Source organism: Chionomys nivalis, chromosome 3, assembly GCF_950005125.1.
Source record: "Chionomys nivalis chromosome 3, mChiNiv1.1, whole genome shotgun sequence".
In the NCBI taxonomy this organism is placed as follows: domain Eukaryota; kingdom Metazoa; phylum Chordata; class Mammalia; order Rodentia; family Cricetidae; genus Chionomys; species Chionomys nivalis.
In genome coordinates, this window is record NC_080088.1 from 73355929 (window position 1) to 73373032 (window position 17104).

At 53.1% G+C, this 17104-nt stretch overlaps 1 protein-coding gene across 12 annotated transcripts; it reads right to left on the reverse strand.

The window, feature by feature from the left end:
* Positions 1-101: 101 nt before the first annotated feature.
* Positions 102-16290, reverse strand: Vwa5b2 (von Willebrand factor A domain containing 5B2). Of its 12 annotated transcripts, none has more exons than XM_057765575.1 (22): positions 16181-16290; positions 15577-15665; positions 14972-15208; positions 14607-14755; positions 14354-14524; positions 11741-11972; positions 11429-11586; positions 10312-10443; positions 9960-10084; positions 9430-9585; positions 8528-8638; positions 8240-8448; positions 8045-8156; positions 7382-7567; positions 4171-4348; positions 3771-4087; positions 3321-3513; positions 2871-3224; positions 1471-1608; positions 1308-1388; positions 1003-1232; positions 102-918 (listed from the first exon to the last, which is right to left on the reverse strand). In XM_057765575.1, the coding sequence occupies exons 4-22, from the start codon at positions 14743-14745 to the stop codon at positions 370-372; spliced, it is 3771 nt and encodes a 1256-aa protein (XP_057621558.1). In that variant the 5' UTR covers positions 14746-14755; positions 14972-15208; positions 15577-15665; positions 16181-16290; the 3' UTR covers positions 102-369. The 12 variants fall into 12 exon arrangements, with proteins under 12 accessions (XP_057621558.1, XP_057621559.1, XP_057621566.1 ...); XM_057765576.1 differs by lacking the exon at positions 16181-16290 and adding an exon at positions 15840-16040; XM_057765583.1 differs by having other exon boundaries at positions 1003-1208; positions 3771-4084; positions 11753-11972; positions 14972-15665.
* Positions 16291-17104: the final 814 nt, after the last annotated feature.

A 17104-nucleotide genomic window follows, 5' to 3' on the forward strand; every position in this document is an offset into this window, starting at 1 on the left:
GTGATGGTTGTTCATGCCTAGACCGTATGTGCCTAGATGCTGTGAGGTGCATCTTCCTAACATAAAACTGCGCCACCACGGCCCTGCTTATCATCAGGCAGTCTTAAGAGGCACTTTATTGCATAGGACTTGGGGCTGTAGCTCTCTTCTCTTCCATTGTCCTACAGAGAGCTCAGAGCACATGGGAGGGGTGTGTGGGGAGAGAAGAGAGCACAGGCAGGCACTTTCTGTGATGGCAGGGGTATTCTGGGGGAGGGGATGAAGCGCTAGAGGACAGCAGACACCAACTCGTTCTTTCCCAGCACCAGGAGACTGGCCCTGGGTGGCAGTGACTGTGTTGGGGGTCGCTGTCCAGAGCTACAGGCAGCCTTACACATTCGCAGGGCTGTAACACAGCAAGTGCAGCTGCAGATTCTGGTCCCAGTGTCGCAGTAACAGGAAGAGCCCCCGGGCAGCAGCTTTGAGGGCTGTCAGGTCAAGGCCATCAGGCAGGTGTTGGGCCCTCAGCCAGCAGTCGGCTTTGGACGCTGTCAGTTCCCACTCGCCGAAGGCAGCTGCGCAGCGGTGCTCCAGCCATGCTAGGGCCACTGCTGTGGCCCAGGTGCGCCCCCGCAGATCAGAGCTGCCCTGCCTTTCCATTCCTTCTGAGACCTCAGTATCTGAGCCCCGTCCACTGTCTACTTGGCCTGGACCCTCAGAGCCTGAGCTGGGGGACTGGCTGCAGGAGGCTGTGGCGCTGTCACCCTGGCCAATACCAGGGCCCAGAAGTGCCCAAGGAGATGAGGCTGAGGTGGGGCTGAGACTGGCACGGTGTGCAGCAAAGGGTGAGGCCCGGCACAGGCGCTCCTGAGGAATGCAGACGGCGGCACAGAAGGGTTCATCCAGGCGGAAGGAGCCTGGGGCCTCTTGCAGTCTCACCTGAGGAGAGAAGAGGTGGGGGGAGGGGAGCTGAGACAGAGCTCTGACTCCAGTGGTGCCACCCTCCACCTCCCCAGTCCTCACCAAAGGCAGGTAGTCATGGTTGCTGCCATCGCTGTTGCTCTCACTAGTCTGACCCTTACTGGAGCTGCAGAGTCTGCGATGACGACCTAGGCTGAGCCTGGAAGCAGCTGAAGGCTGGCGGGGCAAGCCATGATGACCTCCAGTGGGGGATATGGGCTCCCTCAATGCTGATTTGGAGTTGTCATTTAAGTCCAGGTCCCAGGCACCTGCAGAAGAGCCTCCCTGATGTCCTACAGAAGGGTCACCCAATGCCAGCAAGAGGCCTAAAGGCCACTTGCGCCCAACCCACTGTCCTTGAGCCATACCTTTAGAGTGGACTGCTGTAGGCAGAGGAGCTGCAGCCAGATGGTCTTGAGAGGCAGACGGGCCTGAGAGCTCAGTTGGATCTGCAGGAGTACAGAAGTAAGTTCCGCTGGGTAGCCAGCGAGGTGAGGTCACACCCTTGAGGTCACCAGGGAAGGACCATACCTGAACTCCACACCTGCAGGGCTCCAGGCAAGACCTCCCTAGTGGAAGCATCTACAGCAACAGGGCAGGTAAAGTGGGATGGGGCAGAGCTGGCCTTGCTTGTCTGAACGGCTCGGAGCCAGGACCTTCTGACTCGGCCTGTGAATCAAAGCAGTGGCATGCTCAACTCCCACCATCTGTAGAAAGCTGCATAAAAAGCACTGGAAAGCAGAGCTGGAGAGATGGCTCAGGGGTTAAGAACACTGGCTGTTCTTCTAGAGGTCCTGAGTTCAATTCCCAGCACCCACATGATGGCTTATGACCATCTATAATAGGATCTGATGCCCTCTTCTGGCCTGCAGGTGTATATGCAGAGCACTCGGATATAAAATTAAAACAAACATAGAAAGCCAAGGGTGGATTTAATCCCAACACTCAGGAGGCCAAAGCATTCTGATACATGAATTCCAGTCCAGGCCAGTCAGGGCTACAGGGCAAGACCCATCTCAAAAACAACTAGACTATGAACATAGAGGATGGCCAAGATGGTCCAGAATCTTTGACAAGAAATAGGCTGTATCCCAAGCTTTAGAGCAAGGGTATTGGATGGCCCATCGCAGGACTTCAGGTCTTGTGTTATCCTAGGTTGACCCAGAACTCTGGATCTTCTTGTCTTAGCCTACCGACTGCTAGGACTTTGGACATGTGCCCAGACACCCAGCACCATGTGCACTGCCCACCACTCATTTGAGTGCTGTTCAGAACTTTCTGCAAGTGTGAAGTTCTGGCTGCGTAATCCAAGGTGGTAGTCATTAGCTTCATGTGACTGTTGGATGCTTACAGTGTGGTCAGGGACAGTGAAGAATAGATTTTAATAGTCTCATTGAATGGAAGATTTATTTTCATGTGACAGTCACTATTACAAGATCATGCTGCCTTCCATTTTGGCTGCTGCCTTCCATTTTGGCTGCTAAGAAGTTTCCCAATTTGCAAGAGTATATAACTTAATGTTGTGTATCTTGTAATATACCTTAATATTTTTTATTTTTTTATTTACGTATGTGGGTGTTTTGCTTGCCTGTGTGTCTTTGCCCTACATACATGCTAGTGCACATAAAGAAGAGGGTGTTGTGTCCCCTGGAATTGGAGTTACAGATGGTTATGAGCCACCATGTGGGTGCTGGGAATTGAACCCGGGTCCTCTGGAAGAGCAGCCAGCGCTCTTAACCCCTGAGCCACCTCTCAGCCCTAGTTCCCGTTATTTTCACTTTTTCTCATTACTCCACAAAATTTCTTACCTTGTCGGTGTGGTGAGTCGCCTCACATCCTTTGTGACACAGTAAGGAAGAGAGTGTCTTAACACACAGAACCATGCTTTCGCTATTTTCTGTCCCAAGCCTCTGTGCCTAGTAGCAACTTACCTTGCTCAGCTGTGGTTTCAGCTCTTCCACGGAGAGCCAGCTGTTCGTTGTCGCGGACCACAGAGGCTGCAGTCAGCCTATGGAGTGCCTGATCCCACGCAGCTTCTCTTCCGGGGAGTGATGTAGGCTGTGAGCCATCCCCAGGACCCCAGAGCTCCTCCAGCCCTGCACCCACCTCCCAGCACATTGGCTGTTCCCCACACAAGGCCCGGATCACCACATGACAACGTGGAGCCTGGGGGGGCAGAGGCTCTGCTGGAGGGGTTGGTTCCCCATTGGGTGGCACAGCCTTGAATAAGAAAGGTGGTTCCATCAACATATCCCAGTCCAAGGGGGCTGGGGAGAGCAGGTTTCCTGGAGAGAGATGTCGGGTGTAGGCAACATGGTACACTGTGCTCCACGTCCCCAGGGCTTTGGTATCAGAAACCCAGCTTCCCATCCAACCCTTACCTGAATCATCTAGGCCCTGACCCAGCTGTTGTCCCGGCTCAGGGCCTGATCCATCTGGTATTGCATCTAGAGAGGGGTGCCGGGGTCTACCAGGGACTGCTGGGTTTGCCCGGCTGGAGGGAGATGAGAGACTTCGCCCAGCCAGAGCTGCTCTGTGCCGACGGCCCAGCACCTCAGCGCTCAAGGCTCCCACCTGTGTGAGATGTGGAAGGTCAAGGAAGTCAGTTTCTGGCCATCGCAAAGTTGGCAGTTGCCCATAATTCTGTCCTCCAACTGTATTTCCCCACTTTGGATAATACCATGCCCCTGTGTTCATCACTGGTTGTGATAATCATAGATGTAGATTTACCCATCTATCTCTTTAGCTAGACAATAATGAACATTGCACACAGCATGTGGTAAATAAATGTTTGCTGGATACATGATGGATGAATGTGTGCTAGATCTCACCTTGAATGGAGATGGCGGGGGTACAGGCAGCGGGCAAGAACGGGAGCCTGCAGGTTCTACCCAGGTCAGGCTTCGGCAGCCCTGCTGAGAAGGGGGATCCAGAGGAAGGCTACCATTGGGAGAGCCAGGCCCCTGGGAGCCTGGGGACTCGCTGCTGCAGGTGGAGTCCAGGCCTGGCTCAGGGCTGGCAGAGCAGTGGGTAAGCACATACTGCTCCCGGATGTATGAGGACTGGAAGATGCGACGCCATATAGCTGTGTCAGATGAGGGGTTGGGTCCAGGGTCCGTGACCGGGTCTGTCAGAGCTTCCACGCCTGCTGGAGAGCAGGAGAATGGGCCCAGCCCTCATCCTTCCCCCTGCCCTGTCCAGCACAGCCACAAACACATGCAGGGTACTCACTGTGCTCCGAGTCTCCTGCAGCCCATGGGCTCGACAGCGACAGCTCTGCTGACACCGTGCCTGTTCCCGGTGGCTCTGCGGTGTGTGTAAGCTCAGTGCCAGGGCTGGTGACAGAGAATGCCTCCTCTGGAGATGGGAACACTGAACCGCCCAAGCTCTGCCAACCAGGCTCTTGGCCCTGGGGAAAATGGTATTGAGGAAAAAATGAAACTAATCAATACTTTTTCCAAGTGTGTGTGTGTGCGTGCATGTATAGCTTTTTGGGTTTTTTTTTTTTTTTTTTGGTTTGTTTTCCAAGACAGAGTCTCACTATGTAGCTCTGGATATCCTAGAACTCTCTATGTAGACCAGGCTGGTCTCGAACTCACAGAGATCCGCCTGCCTCTGCCTCCTGAGTGCTGGGATTAAAGGCAGGCACCAGTACATTCAGCTCCAAGCATAATTTTAAATCATAGGAAGTAAAAGCTAACAAGTAAGAAACAAGGGCCAGCAAAATAGCTCAGTGGGTAAAGGCACTTGCTGTACAAACCTGACCACTTATGTTTGAGCCCTGGAACCAAGGTAAAGGTAGAAAGAGAACTGAGAGTACAGTTGTCCTCTGACCTCCACACGAATGTTACAGCATGCATACATCCACATACACTCACGTAAAGGAAAGTGGAATAGGATTTAAAGAGCCTTTTATTATTATGATGATGATGATGGATGTGTTTGTATGTGTGCACAAGCCACAGCTCACTTTTGGAGGTCAGAGGACAGCTCAACTCACAGGAGTTGCTTCTCTCCTACCATGGGGATTGAACTCAAGTCATCAGGCTTGGCAGCAAGTGCCTTAAGACACAGACCTGAACAACGACAACACTAATTGCCAGTTCTGCTAACGTAGAAGGAAGAAATCATACCAGTTCCCACTCCTAGACAAAGAACTATAGGCAACTAATGATTGCTGAGAGAGGGAAAATCAGTCTCACCCAGGGACGAGTCCCCTAATTGGTTATCCGATTCAAAGTCAGCCTTGAACTCATAAGCACACAAACAACTTTAAACAAATCGAGCAGGTTGTATTTATATAGTTATGTATTTATAAGCATATAACAATAATAAAAGGCCTTCAATTGGGGAGAAAGTAAGTGGGGAATTGGAGGGTTTGGAGAGAGGAAATAGAGGGGGAGAAGCAATGTAATTATATTTCAATTAAAAATAGAGCCGGCGGTGGTGGCGCATGCCTTTAATCCCAGCACTCGGGAGGCAGAGGCAGGAGGATCTCTGTGAGTTCGAGACCAAAAAAAAAAAGCCAAACATTTTAAAAATTAAATATGAAAAATTTACAGAGATCCGGGCAGTGGTGGCACACATCTTTTAATCCCAGCACTCGTGAGGCAGAGGCAGGTAGATCTCTGTGAGTTCAAGGCCAGCCTGGTCTACAGAGCAAGTTCCAGAACAGCAGAACAGGCTCCAAAGCTACACAGAGAAACCCTGTCTCAAAAAAAAAAAAAAAAAAAAAAAATTAAATTAAATTAAAGAAAAAACAGGAGGCTGGAGAGTTGTGTCTGTGGTTAAGAGCAGTACCCAAGTCTGATTCCCACCACCCACATGGTGACTCACAGCCATGTGTAACCCCAGTCCCAGGGGAACTGACACCCTCCACAGGCTCCAGGCCCACACTTGGTGCACGTTCATAGGTGCAGGCAAAACACTCATACACATAAAAAATGTAAAAAGTAAAAAGGAGCTGGAGAGATGGCTCAGCAGTTAAGAGCACAGGCTGCCCTTCCAGAGGACCGGGGTTCAATTCCCAGCACCCACATAGCAGCTCACAACTGTCTATAACTCCAGATCCAGAGGCTCCAACACCCTCATACAGACATGCAGGCAAAACCCCAATGCACATCAAACAAAAATAATTGTTTTTTAATTTAAAAAAAAAAAAACAAGCAAAATGGGGCTGGGTGGTGGTGGTACACTCTTTTAATCCCAGTACTTGGGAGGCAGAGACAGGTGGGTCTGAATTCAAGGCCACCCTGGGCTACAGAGTGAGTTCCAGTACAGGCTCCAAAGCTACAGAGAAATCCTGTCTTGAAAAACAAAACAACAACAAAAATAAAATAAATTGAAGCCAACATGTTAACCTTGGTGGTAATAAAGCTGCTGCAAACCTGAGCTGCGGATTTGACCCTGAGCTTCCTGGCCACCTAGCAAAGGGCAGCCAGGAAGCACGCATAGTTCCTCTAGAGAGAGATTTTCATAAAAATAACAGCCGCATCTCAAAGCTCTGTGTGCCAAATGTCTGCCAAGAGTGCTCAAAGAGTTCAAAGCCAGACTGGTCTACAATAGTTATTCCAGAGCATTGCCTGCTCTTCCAAAGGTCCTGAGTTCAATTCCCAGCAACCACATGGTGGCTCACAACCATCTGTTGTGAGGTCTGGTGCCCTCTTCTGGCCTTCATGCATACACACAGACAGAATATTGTATAATAATAAATAAATAAATAAATAAATAAATATTTAAAAAAAAAAAAAAAGAGTTATTCCAGGACAGGCTCCAAAACTACAGAGAAATCTTGTCTTGAAAAACCAAACAAAATATAATAATTTTAAAAAAATCTAAAAAGAATGAGCCAGGCAGTGGTGGTACCTGGTGTTTTTAATCCCAGACCTCTGGAGGCAGAGGCAGAAAGATCGCTGTGAGTTTAAGGGCAGCCTGGTCTACAGAGCTAGTTCCAGGACAGGCAGGGCTATACAGAGAAACCCTGTCTCAAGGCTGAAGAGATGGCTCAGTGGCTAAGAGCACCAACTGTTCTACCAGAGGACCTGGGTTCATTTCTCAGCAGCCACATAGCAGTTCATGGCTGTAATTCCAGTTCAGGGTACCCAACACCCTCATACAGATATACATGCAGGCAAACCACCAATGCACATGAATTTAAAAAGACAGAAGGAAGAGAGAGAGAGAGAGAGAGAGAGAGAGAGAGAGAGAGAGAGAGGAAAGAAACCCTGTCTCAAAAAAGGAAGGAAGGAAGAGAGAGAGAGAGAGAGAGAGAGAGAGAGAGAGAGAGAGAGAAGAAACCCTGTCTCAAAAACCCAAAAAGAAAGAATGACAAGGAAGGAGATACAGGGACTTCAGTTCCCGCAGGCCCACCTAGCATACCCCGGCCCAGTCCTACCCCTAGAGCTCCCGCAGGCCCACCTAGCACACTCCAGCCCGGTCCTACCCCTGGAGCGCAGGACCGGAAGCCATCCACCCTGAAAAGTGAGCAGTAGCCGAGCAGCTGGTCTCCAGGGTAGAGTGTTGGGATCTCCCGGGGTGTCAGCAGTGCCTCCACAGCATCAGGCACAAACCAGTCCACCGAGATGTCACTCAAAGCAGGTTCCAGTGCCTTCCGCAGAGCCTGCACGAGCTGCAAGGAGTAATGAAGGACATGGCGGAAAGGGATGTCACAAAAAGACTGAGCGTGCAGGATGCCCTTCCCCAATGTCTTTTGCCCTGAGCTGGGGGGGGGGGGGCATAATCAGGTTGGGGTCAGGAGGAGTTGGGGTGTACCCAAGCAAAAGAACTGAGTAGTTGGTTTGTGTCCTGGCCTGAGCTTTGTCACACAGTGGCACAGACTTGAAGATGAGGCTCTCTTCAGGTCATAACAGTAAGACTCAGGCTGGCCAGAGGCTGAGTCCCTATTCCTCTAGCCTTCCACAGCCTCCCTCCCTCCCACTAGTACCAATAGTTCCCCTAGCTGGTTTCTTGGGGAGAGAGACTGACGAGAAAGAAGTCCAGTGAGAGTGCCAAGCTCACACACAGGGCCTGGCCAAGCTCTGTTTCTGAGTATAGTTCTGGAGAAAGACCTCCAGCAGCAGGAAAGCGAGCATAGGCTCCCACTTACCTTAGGCTGCAGTCTCTCCCCAGGCCTCAGGAAGTAGGCCTGCCCCCTGCTGAGGACAGACAAGTCATGGAGCATCTGGTGGCAAGCAGGTGCCAAGGCAAAGGAGAAGCACCTGGCAGGGAGGGGAGCAGCTGTGACACTCACGAGTACCTTAGGGGTGTCACTCCTAGCCACTTAGAGCTGCCCTCTCTATACCTGGCTGCACCTCTGTGCCACCTCATCAACTCCAGGGCTTGGTGTGTCGTGGCAGCCATTGGTGAGGCGGCAGTGATCAGGAACAGCTGTCGAGGATGGGCCCTGTGCTGGGGTTGCCCTAAGGCCCAATCCAACACAGCCAGCACATCAGGGGGACCGCTGACAGCCTGAAGAGTCTCGATGCTCTCACAGATGAGCTGGACGGTGTCCTGCAGAGAAAAGGCTTAGGCTGGGCTGGGGTGAGCTGAAACATCTCCACAAAGCCCCCAAAGCCTGTCACATACTCACATCACTGCAAGGCCGACTCTCTGAGAAGAGGGGCTGTACCGATTTCCCAAATGTGGCTAGGTTGACAAGTGTCTGAGCTGGGAGGGATTTTACAGCCAAAACGATGGCATCCTGGGGAAAGCCAGGATGTAAAGCATGAGCCGCCCCACCGGCAGGTAGAGAACAAGGAACCCCAGACTGCTTCTCTTCTCCAAGCTATAATTAACTGGGGCTGCCTGAGGTCATGAGAGATGCCCTGAGCGTGTGAGAAAGTGGTCCCTAGAAACATGAGGGAGCCTTGAAGAATACGAGAGACATTTGGGTGTGGGGTGCTTTGGTGGATCTGTGCCTGTCAAGTTTTCGTCTCTGTGCCTGGCTTGCAGAGTGTGACCTTTAGAAGAGACTCTTGAAGCCGGGCAGTAGTGGCACGGGCCTTTAATCCCAGTACTTGGGAGGTAGAGGCAGGTGGATCTCTGTGAGTTCAAGGCCAGCCTGGTCTACAAGAGCGAGTTCCAGGATAGGCTCCAAAGCTACAGAGAAACCCTGCCTCGAAAAACCAAAGAAGAGACTCTTGAGCACCAGGGATGGTGGCGCACACCTTTAATCCCAGCACTCGGGAGGCAGAGGCAGGAGGATCTCTGTGAGTTCAAGACCAGCCTGGTCTATGTAATGAGCTCCAAAACAGCCAAGGTTATAAATATGGAGATCCTGTCTCAAACAACAAAACGAAACAAAAGGTGTGGCTCCTGGATTCTGGGAGAGAGACCCAGGTGCAGGGATGAGGAGGAGGTAGAATCTGGCCCCTCTCTTGTAGACAGTAATGCTAAGCAACAAGGGAACCCCTGACCTCGAGAGGCTGCCACAGTCAACCCCAGCCTGCTGCCAACCCCCAGCCCCGTGCCCACACATTGAACCCCACAGGCCTTGTGTACTGCGCTGCTGCCGTCTAACAGGAAGAGGAGCTCCCGCGTAGCTGCACTCAAGTGTCCAGGCTTGGAGCTCAGGTCTGGGCAGAAGCGCAGCACCAGCACCGGGTTCAGCAAGATGTCCTTGTGGAATCGGCGCTGCAGGAACCACACCTGAACACAAGAGCCGGAGTTAGCAAAGCCGGGTGCTGTGTAGCTACGACTGAGCTGAGCGCAGCAGGGAAACCCAGCCTTGGGGCAGTTTTTCTATCCTATTCACCTAGAGGGGCCTCTTTTTTGTAGCAATTTAATGACATCATGGCTGTTGTTTGCCTATGTTAGACCCGCCCCCACCCTTGGAGACCTATCGCGGAGGGATCCACACAGGGCTTCCCGGGACTATTGGTTACCCTCTCTGTGATCGTGGGGTACTACAGCGAGAGTGTACTAAGAATAGAGGTCCCACTATTCCTGGCATAGGTTCATCTGCCTGCTTCTCACGTGCAGTTTTAGCTAGCTCCCAAGCGTGATCTCATAGCCAGCCATACCTGCCGTTCCCCATCACTGTCTCTTCGCTGCAGCCGCTGGAAGTCATGGCGGGCCCTCACTCGGGCCTCGTATTCTGCTGAGCTCAAGCTACCAGCCTCCAGCATCAAGTGTGGCTGATGGGGCTCTGAGAAGAGACACACCTCTGTCAGGTGGCCCCTGCCTCTGAACCCCAACTGCCCAGCCCTCTGTCTTCGGAGCACCCCTGTGAGTCCTCCCTCTTTGCTTCACAGGACCCATCCTCCGAGATGACTTGGTCCATCTTGCCTGGAGTTCTAAACTATAACTGAAAACTGCTTCCCACGCCTTTCGTTAGCATAGCAGAGCTGGTCCACTGTGTGCCCCCTCTCTCACCACTGGGGTGCAAGAGGATCTCCAAGGCCCGATCACATGGATGGCCCTCTGCCAGTGTGACACAGATAGTGGCTGCAGAGCTGGCATGAGGGAAGGCATCTGCACGCAGGGCGTGAGAGGGACTCTCTAGTCCTGAGGAACAGAGAGGTAAAGATGAGTCAGAGCCCGTTCGCTCGGGGTCCCAAGAGCACAGGTACTGGCTTTCCAGGTAATGGTGACTCTGGGCAGGGATTGTGGCTGGATTAGCTATGTTTATATGGACAAGGAAGGCTACAACTGCTTACAAGGGCTGGAATGCAGGTTCCCAGTTCTGTGCTCGAACTGGTCAGAGGGTTACATATTCAATTAGCATCCTCCCCCTACCTCTTGCACAAAGAAAATCTGTTACTTGGACCACAGCCACTGTTAAGTATTGCCTTTTTGTTTTGGTTTGGTTTTGGTTTTTGATTTTTGGTTTTTCGAGACAGGGTTTCTCTGTAGCTTTGGAGCCTGTCCTGGAACTAGCTCTTGTAGACCAGGCTGGTCTCGAACTCACAGAGATCCGCCTGCCTTTGCCTACCGAGTGCTGGGATTAAAGGTGTGCGCCACCACCGCCCGGCCTAAGTATTGCTATTGACATGGGTGAATGGAGTAGTATATAAATGGATTACTTTGATAAAAATAGGCTGGGAAGCCGGGCGGTGGTGGCGCACGCCTTTAATCCCAGCACTCGGGAGGCAGAGGCAGGCGGATCTCTGTGAGTTCGAGACCAGCCTGGTCTACAAGAGCTAGTTTCAGGACAGGCTCCAAAACCACAGAGAAACCCTGTCTCGAAAAACCAAAAAAAAAAAAAAAAAAAAAAAAAATAGGCTGGGAGCCAGTCTGGCACAGGGAGTAGAGGCAGGAGGATCAGGAATGCAAAGTCATCCTCAGCTACGTAACAAGTTCGAGGCCAACCTGAATCATATGAAACCCTGTCTCAAACAAACAAACAAGCAAAACCAAAAATACTATTTAGAGGTTCCTAAGACAGGTCTCTGTCTTCTTTTCAACCCCTCTTCTCTCACCTATGAGCTGTGAATTATTTCCCAGTCTGCCACGCTGAGTAGGGTGGCTAGGTTAGGCCAGATACACCTACCTGCCAACAGACACGGCCCAGTCACCAGCATCTCGAAGGAGAAGGTGTATGGAGCAGGACAGTGGGCAGGGCCTGAGAACACGTCCGGAGGGGCAGTTGGTTGCTCCCAGGCCTGCCCTTCCTCCTCAGGGCTGCTTACCCCAAAGCAGCTAGTGGGGCTAGAAGGGAGCATAAGGAGGGTTGTTGGGCTACTGTGAAGGTCACAAGCCCTTCTGGCTGACTGATCCCCCCCCACCCTTCTTCACTCTGCCCATCCCTGGGGCCCCCTCACCCTCACTAGACCCAGAGAAGTTGAGGGAGGAAGGAAATCACCATAGGCCCAACCTGTCGTCACAGAGCCCCGGAGACCTGGGGGACCCCGGCAGGCCTGGCTGGGCCAGTGGGGTGAACACAGTGGGCAGGGCCACATGCATCACCCCATCAGGCCTGGAGGGCAACTCCCGGCTGCTGCACAGGGTCACTGTCATGGTACCAGCCGCAGCAACGAGGCCAGTGGGCAGCACCAGCGTGGACCGGGCTTGGGCCAGATCCAAGACAAGATGACCTATGATAAGTAAGGAAAGGGGTCAGAGAATGCTGGAAGCAGGGAGGATGGGGAAAGACAGTGGGAGGGGTGGAAACGGAGTCACCACAAAGTCTGGCAAAGCAGGATTTTGTGTAGTTGGCGAGCACATGAGACAGGGTGGCGCGTGAAGTGAATGGTGGCGAGAGCGTCCAGGTGATAGAGGGATCCTGGGGTCAGCAGACAAGAGCACAACGACATCACAGTCAATGGAGGACTCAAGAGGGCCGCATCTTCATTCCTAAGGTCCTGGAGGACCCTTTCCCCCTGTCTGCCCTTCCTGTTCAATCTTAGTTTGCAATCACCCCTAAGACCCTACCTTGCGGACAGACACCTCCCTCTAGATTGGAACCCGATGTGTCCCAAACCCTCTGTTCACGACCAGTCCAGGGTCCCCCCCAGGTCCCGCTAGAGTGGCTCCTGAAGTTTCTACTCTCAGAGAGGTTAGGGGCAGCAACAGCTTAGAAGCAGTTTGGAGAACACAGAGCAGTGTTCCCATACAGAGCAAGGCTCTCTTTAGAATGGAGGCTTCTCTGAGGACTGGTGGGGTTGAAGCGTCACCACTGCTGGCTGTACCATCTACAGTCTATCCTGTTTACCTTTACAGCCCCACTTTGCCTTAGCTCACAACAATCATTTGTTCATCCTTGCCAGAAATACTTGCTGAATAAGTTAAAGGAAGAAAAAGATAAAAAGAAGGAAGATAAGTAAAAAAAAGTAGGCATGAGAGAAGAGACAGAAAGTGAGAGAGAGCAAGCCCAGCATGGTGGCGCACGCCTTCAATCCCAGCACTCAGGAGGCAGAGGCAGGTGGATCTCTGAGAGTTTGAGGCTAGCCTGGTCTACATGGTGAGTTCCAGGCCAGCCTGGTCTACATGGTGAGTTCCAGGCCAGCCTGGTCTACATGGTGAGTTCCAGGCCAGCCAGAGCTACTTGGTAAGACCTTGTCTCAAAAATAAATAAATAAAAACAGCCAAACAAACAAGAACAGAGTGACTTCCCCTCTACGCAGCTGAGGGCGATGCAGTGAGAAGAACACAGGCTTTGAGCCTGAGCTCCGTGACTTCTAACTGTGTCGTTTGACAATCCTCTTGGGAGCCCTTCACTTCTTCATACATAAAATGGAGAACAAAATTATATCTCGAAGATTACGGTGAGGAATGAATGAACTAATGAATGCAAAGTACCCAAACTTCAAGCGCCACGACCATCACTTTCATTACCTATAGGGAAGCAATGCACATTCCATACTCTTTGTAGAGAGTACGGAACTTACAGGCTTCATAAGCTGAAAATCACTTGGGGTCTTGTATTGGTATCATCTTTGTTTATGCCTTCATCCCTAACCTCCACTTCAGCAATTCCTGCTCTTCCAGTTAAATGCTGGCTGGCTCCTCTTTCTGGAACATTCCTGGGGTCAGAACCAAGACCTTATTGTTGCTTCTACCTGTCTGTGAGGCTTAATCCAACTCTCAACACCACTGGATTCTGTCCCTTTTCTTACCCGGTAGTCGTATGGGCAAGACACGGAAGAGCATATAAATGAATAAACAAAAGGACAGGATGCAAACCACAGAACATAGCACAGGGCAGAACTTTCATCCCCTTCGGCCCGCACTGGGTCCCTTTGTCCCAAGTTCTGTGTTAGGTAATGGGGCCTAGAAATGACCAAAGCACACAGCCCTGAGCACAGGCGCTAATGCTGCAGGAGAGAGAGACAAGCAGATGCCGTGACAGTTACTCTCCCTCTATAGCGCTTCTGGCTGAGGAACAAGAGGGAGAGGGCAATCAATAATTTGTGGAGGACAAGGGAGAACTTCGTAAGAAGCATTTGAGTAACTCTCGGCGAATGAGCACAAATGGGCTAGTTCGATCTGGAGATGATTAGAGCAGGAAGGTCTGACAGCCGTTGCAGAAGTACTGTGGTACCTGGTACCCGAGCAAGGCTAGCAAGACAGAGTGAGAACCTGGTCTCTTAGGCAGGGCTTTGCATTTGATTCAGGAGCTAGTCAGTTCACACTGGGGACTTGGGTCATGTGTATAGCCAAAGAGATAAGGGACTGGGGAGCGCTCCCTTGGGAAAGAGAATTCTCTGCCACATCCTAAAGAAATTATGGCCACCTGGACAGTAGGGGTAGTGTTTGGCTGCCTGGCTGCAAGCCTCTGACTTGGCCTGGGTCACATTCTTCCAGCACCAGGTCCAGGTCAGGTGTCCAGTCCATGATTATTGGATAAAGGGATGAATCAATGGATGAAAAATAAAATCGGTGTCTGGAAAAAGAAAGAAGATGGGCGGGAGGCACGAGGGTGCAGGAGCAGTGGCTGGCATTCGAGCGTGCAGGTTCGGGCTCAGAGCTTACTCACCCTGTGAGCAGCGGCGGGGCAGAGAGGTCCCCAGTCCGGGTCCCAGAGCACGGCAGCAGGGGGCCTGCAAGCGGCGCCGGCTCTGCAGCTGGAAGGAGACGCGCCGTCCGGCTGCCTCTGCCTCGAAGCCAGATACCACCTCCGCCTCGGCCAGCGGGTACACGAACACGCCTGCAAGCCGGATGGGGCAGATGCGCTGTCAACCCCCCCACCCCGACCCTTGCTACCTCCCCTCGCCCGCAGCAGTCCTCACCATCCACCGGTTGGGGCTGCGGGTTGTGGTAGGTGAGCCGAGCCCGCAGGCTGAGACAGGGTCCCTTGGCGTAGGCCCGGACACACGAGTCAGTGAGCGGCAGCGGCGTCCAGCTGGAGGGGCAGTACAGGCCGGGCATGGTGCCCACCCTGCGTGAACAGGGGCTGGATGAGGGGCGCCCCTCCTTGCGTCCTGAAGGCTAGCTATATTCTAACTCTGGTTGGGGACTCAGGAGAGCAGAGGGCGCAGGGCTGAGCCGGGAGGAAACCCCCTTCTCGCCCCCTCCCGCCTCCAGGTAGACAGGTGGCGGAGCAGATAAGAAAGGGGGGTGCGGGGATGGCAAGATGGGCATCCTCGCCTGTTACCTGGGTAGCCGAGCGTAGGTCAGCTCTCGGCAGCGGGGGAGTGGAGGGTTAATGGTTAACCCTCCCGTCCAGGCGCCAGTCAGTCCCCCTGCGGGGATGTGTGTCGGAGGGGGGGTCCACAGCTGTTCCTGCACCTTCTCGGGGCCTCGCCACCGCCCCCGTACCTGCCCCCTTCCTCCGGGCTCCCCACGGCTGCCAGCTGTCGGAAGTGGCGCGTGTGGAGAGATGGAAGATACCCTGGAGAGCAAAGGTTTAAAGGGCCAGCATCGTTCCAGGCCGCCCCTAGCTCACAAGGGTCCCCAGGGCCCGGGTGAGACAAGGGCTGCAGTCTTTGTCGCTCCTCGCCTTGAGACTGGAGTACTGAGAGAGGCTGCAGACTGGCTTGGAAGGTTGCAGTAGGAAGAACAAGAAAGGGAGGTGAAAACGCGTCTGGGGAGGTCAGAAGTGCAGAGGTGTAGCGGGCAGCGGGAGTCCATGTGATCTGTCTAGAGCGCCTCTCCCTGCCCAGGCTAGCCTAAGACTAGATGGCTGCTAAGGTAGCAACCAGGGATACTGCAGGGTGGGTCTCGGGATCACCCCCTCCCTTTGGGCAGTCCAAGCCTCACCGTCACTTCTTGGCGGAGTTGTGGGCGTCGCGACCAGACTAGAGTGGGTGATGCCTCCTCTGGGCTCCAGGCTGCCCTTGTCCCTGCACCTGCAGGGTCCGATTAGGAACTACAGCTGAGATCCGGTGAGCCGGGACACAGACGCCAGTCCGGCTGCTGGTCGTCCCACCCGGGTTCCCAGGGGCCGCCTGTCCAGCCCGCCTCTGCCCCGCCCGCCACTGTGGTGGGGGCTGCGGCTCCGCTCCTTTGGGCGGGCACCGTACCCTCTCCGCGTCAGCCCAGGCCGGCGGAGCCCGGCGAGACTCCGCAGTGCAGAGACAGCATCCCAGCCGCTGCACGACCCCCACCAATGCCAGAATGAGGCCTCCGAGGCCCCACCTCTCTCCATCCTTCTGGAGGAGGTAGGGAGTTTCGTGAGCAAACCAGGGCGGCCGAGTCTGCAAACACACACCCCCTTCCCAGCACTGCAGTGGTCCACCCACCAGCACCCCGCCCTTGGTGAACTGCCATTCACTGCAGTGACCCTCCCTCGTAATTGCAGCGGAAACCAGCGTCCCACCATCTAAGCTTGGTTCCCGCAAGAAATAAAATTCTTCTTAGTTACCTAGAAACCTCCCCTTTCGCGGCATGTGCCTTCGTTTAACTGAACTCCGCTCAGTCGAGGCTCCCCATTACTGCCGCAACGGCCCCACCCGGAAGCAGCCTGCTCTGCCGTCACTGCGTTTTTTCCCTTTCTCTGCTGGGAGTGGGGAAGATGAGCAGGATGGCTTGCTTACTCAAGGGCCTTGAGAATGAAGCCTTCCTGCTTTCCCAGGGGGCGCGGACTGCTCCTGTCACAGCAGTGACCCCCGCCCCCACCATCAGCGGAACACCTGAGGAAAAAAACATTGTTGCATGAAAAACAGGTCCCTTGTTATTGGCAGGATTTTCGCGTGTTTGAAAGTATTCCACTGCGAAACGTTAGGAAATTCTGTAAGATTTTCCCCAGGACCTTGAGAGAAGAGTCCAAGAATCCTGGGAAGTGAGAGGATGCTGTGTTTGGGTTCACCCATGCAAGCACTCCGAAAGATGCCCTACTCCAGTTCCGCAAAGAGAAGTTAAGGAGAGTTGTGGGTGGGAGCAGCCGGAGGGGAATGGCTTTTTCCAGTCAGATCCGGGCGTTTCCACTCCCCGCTTATTTTTTTTTTTTTTTTTTTTTTTTGGTTTTTCGAGACAGGGTTTCTCTGTGGTTTTGGAGCCTGTCCTGGAACTAGCTCTTGTAGACCAGGCTGGTCTCGAACTCACAGAGATTCGCCTGCCTCTGCCTCCCGAGTGCTGGGATTAAAGGCGTGCGCCACCACCGCCCGGCCTCCCCGCTTATTAACTCTATTCAGCTAAGTCCAGTTTCCATCACCATGGGTAACCCTTGCCTCTTTGAGCACTTGAGCCCTCAATGCCAACCTTCTCTGTTGTTAGTAGGACAGAAACAGCTTGGCCTTCGCCTGTTGAGCCATTTTCCTGTCCCATCCCCCTTTAGGTGTTTTTGTCT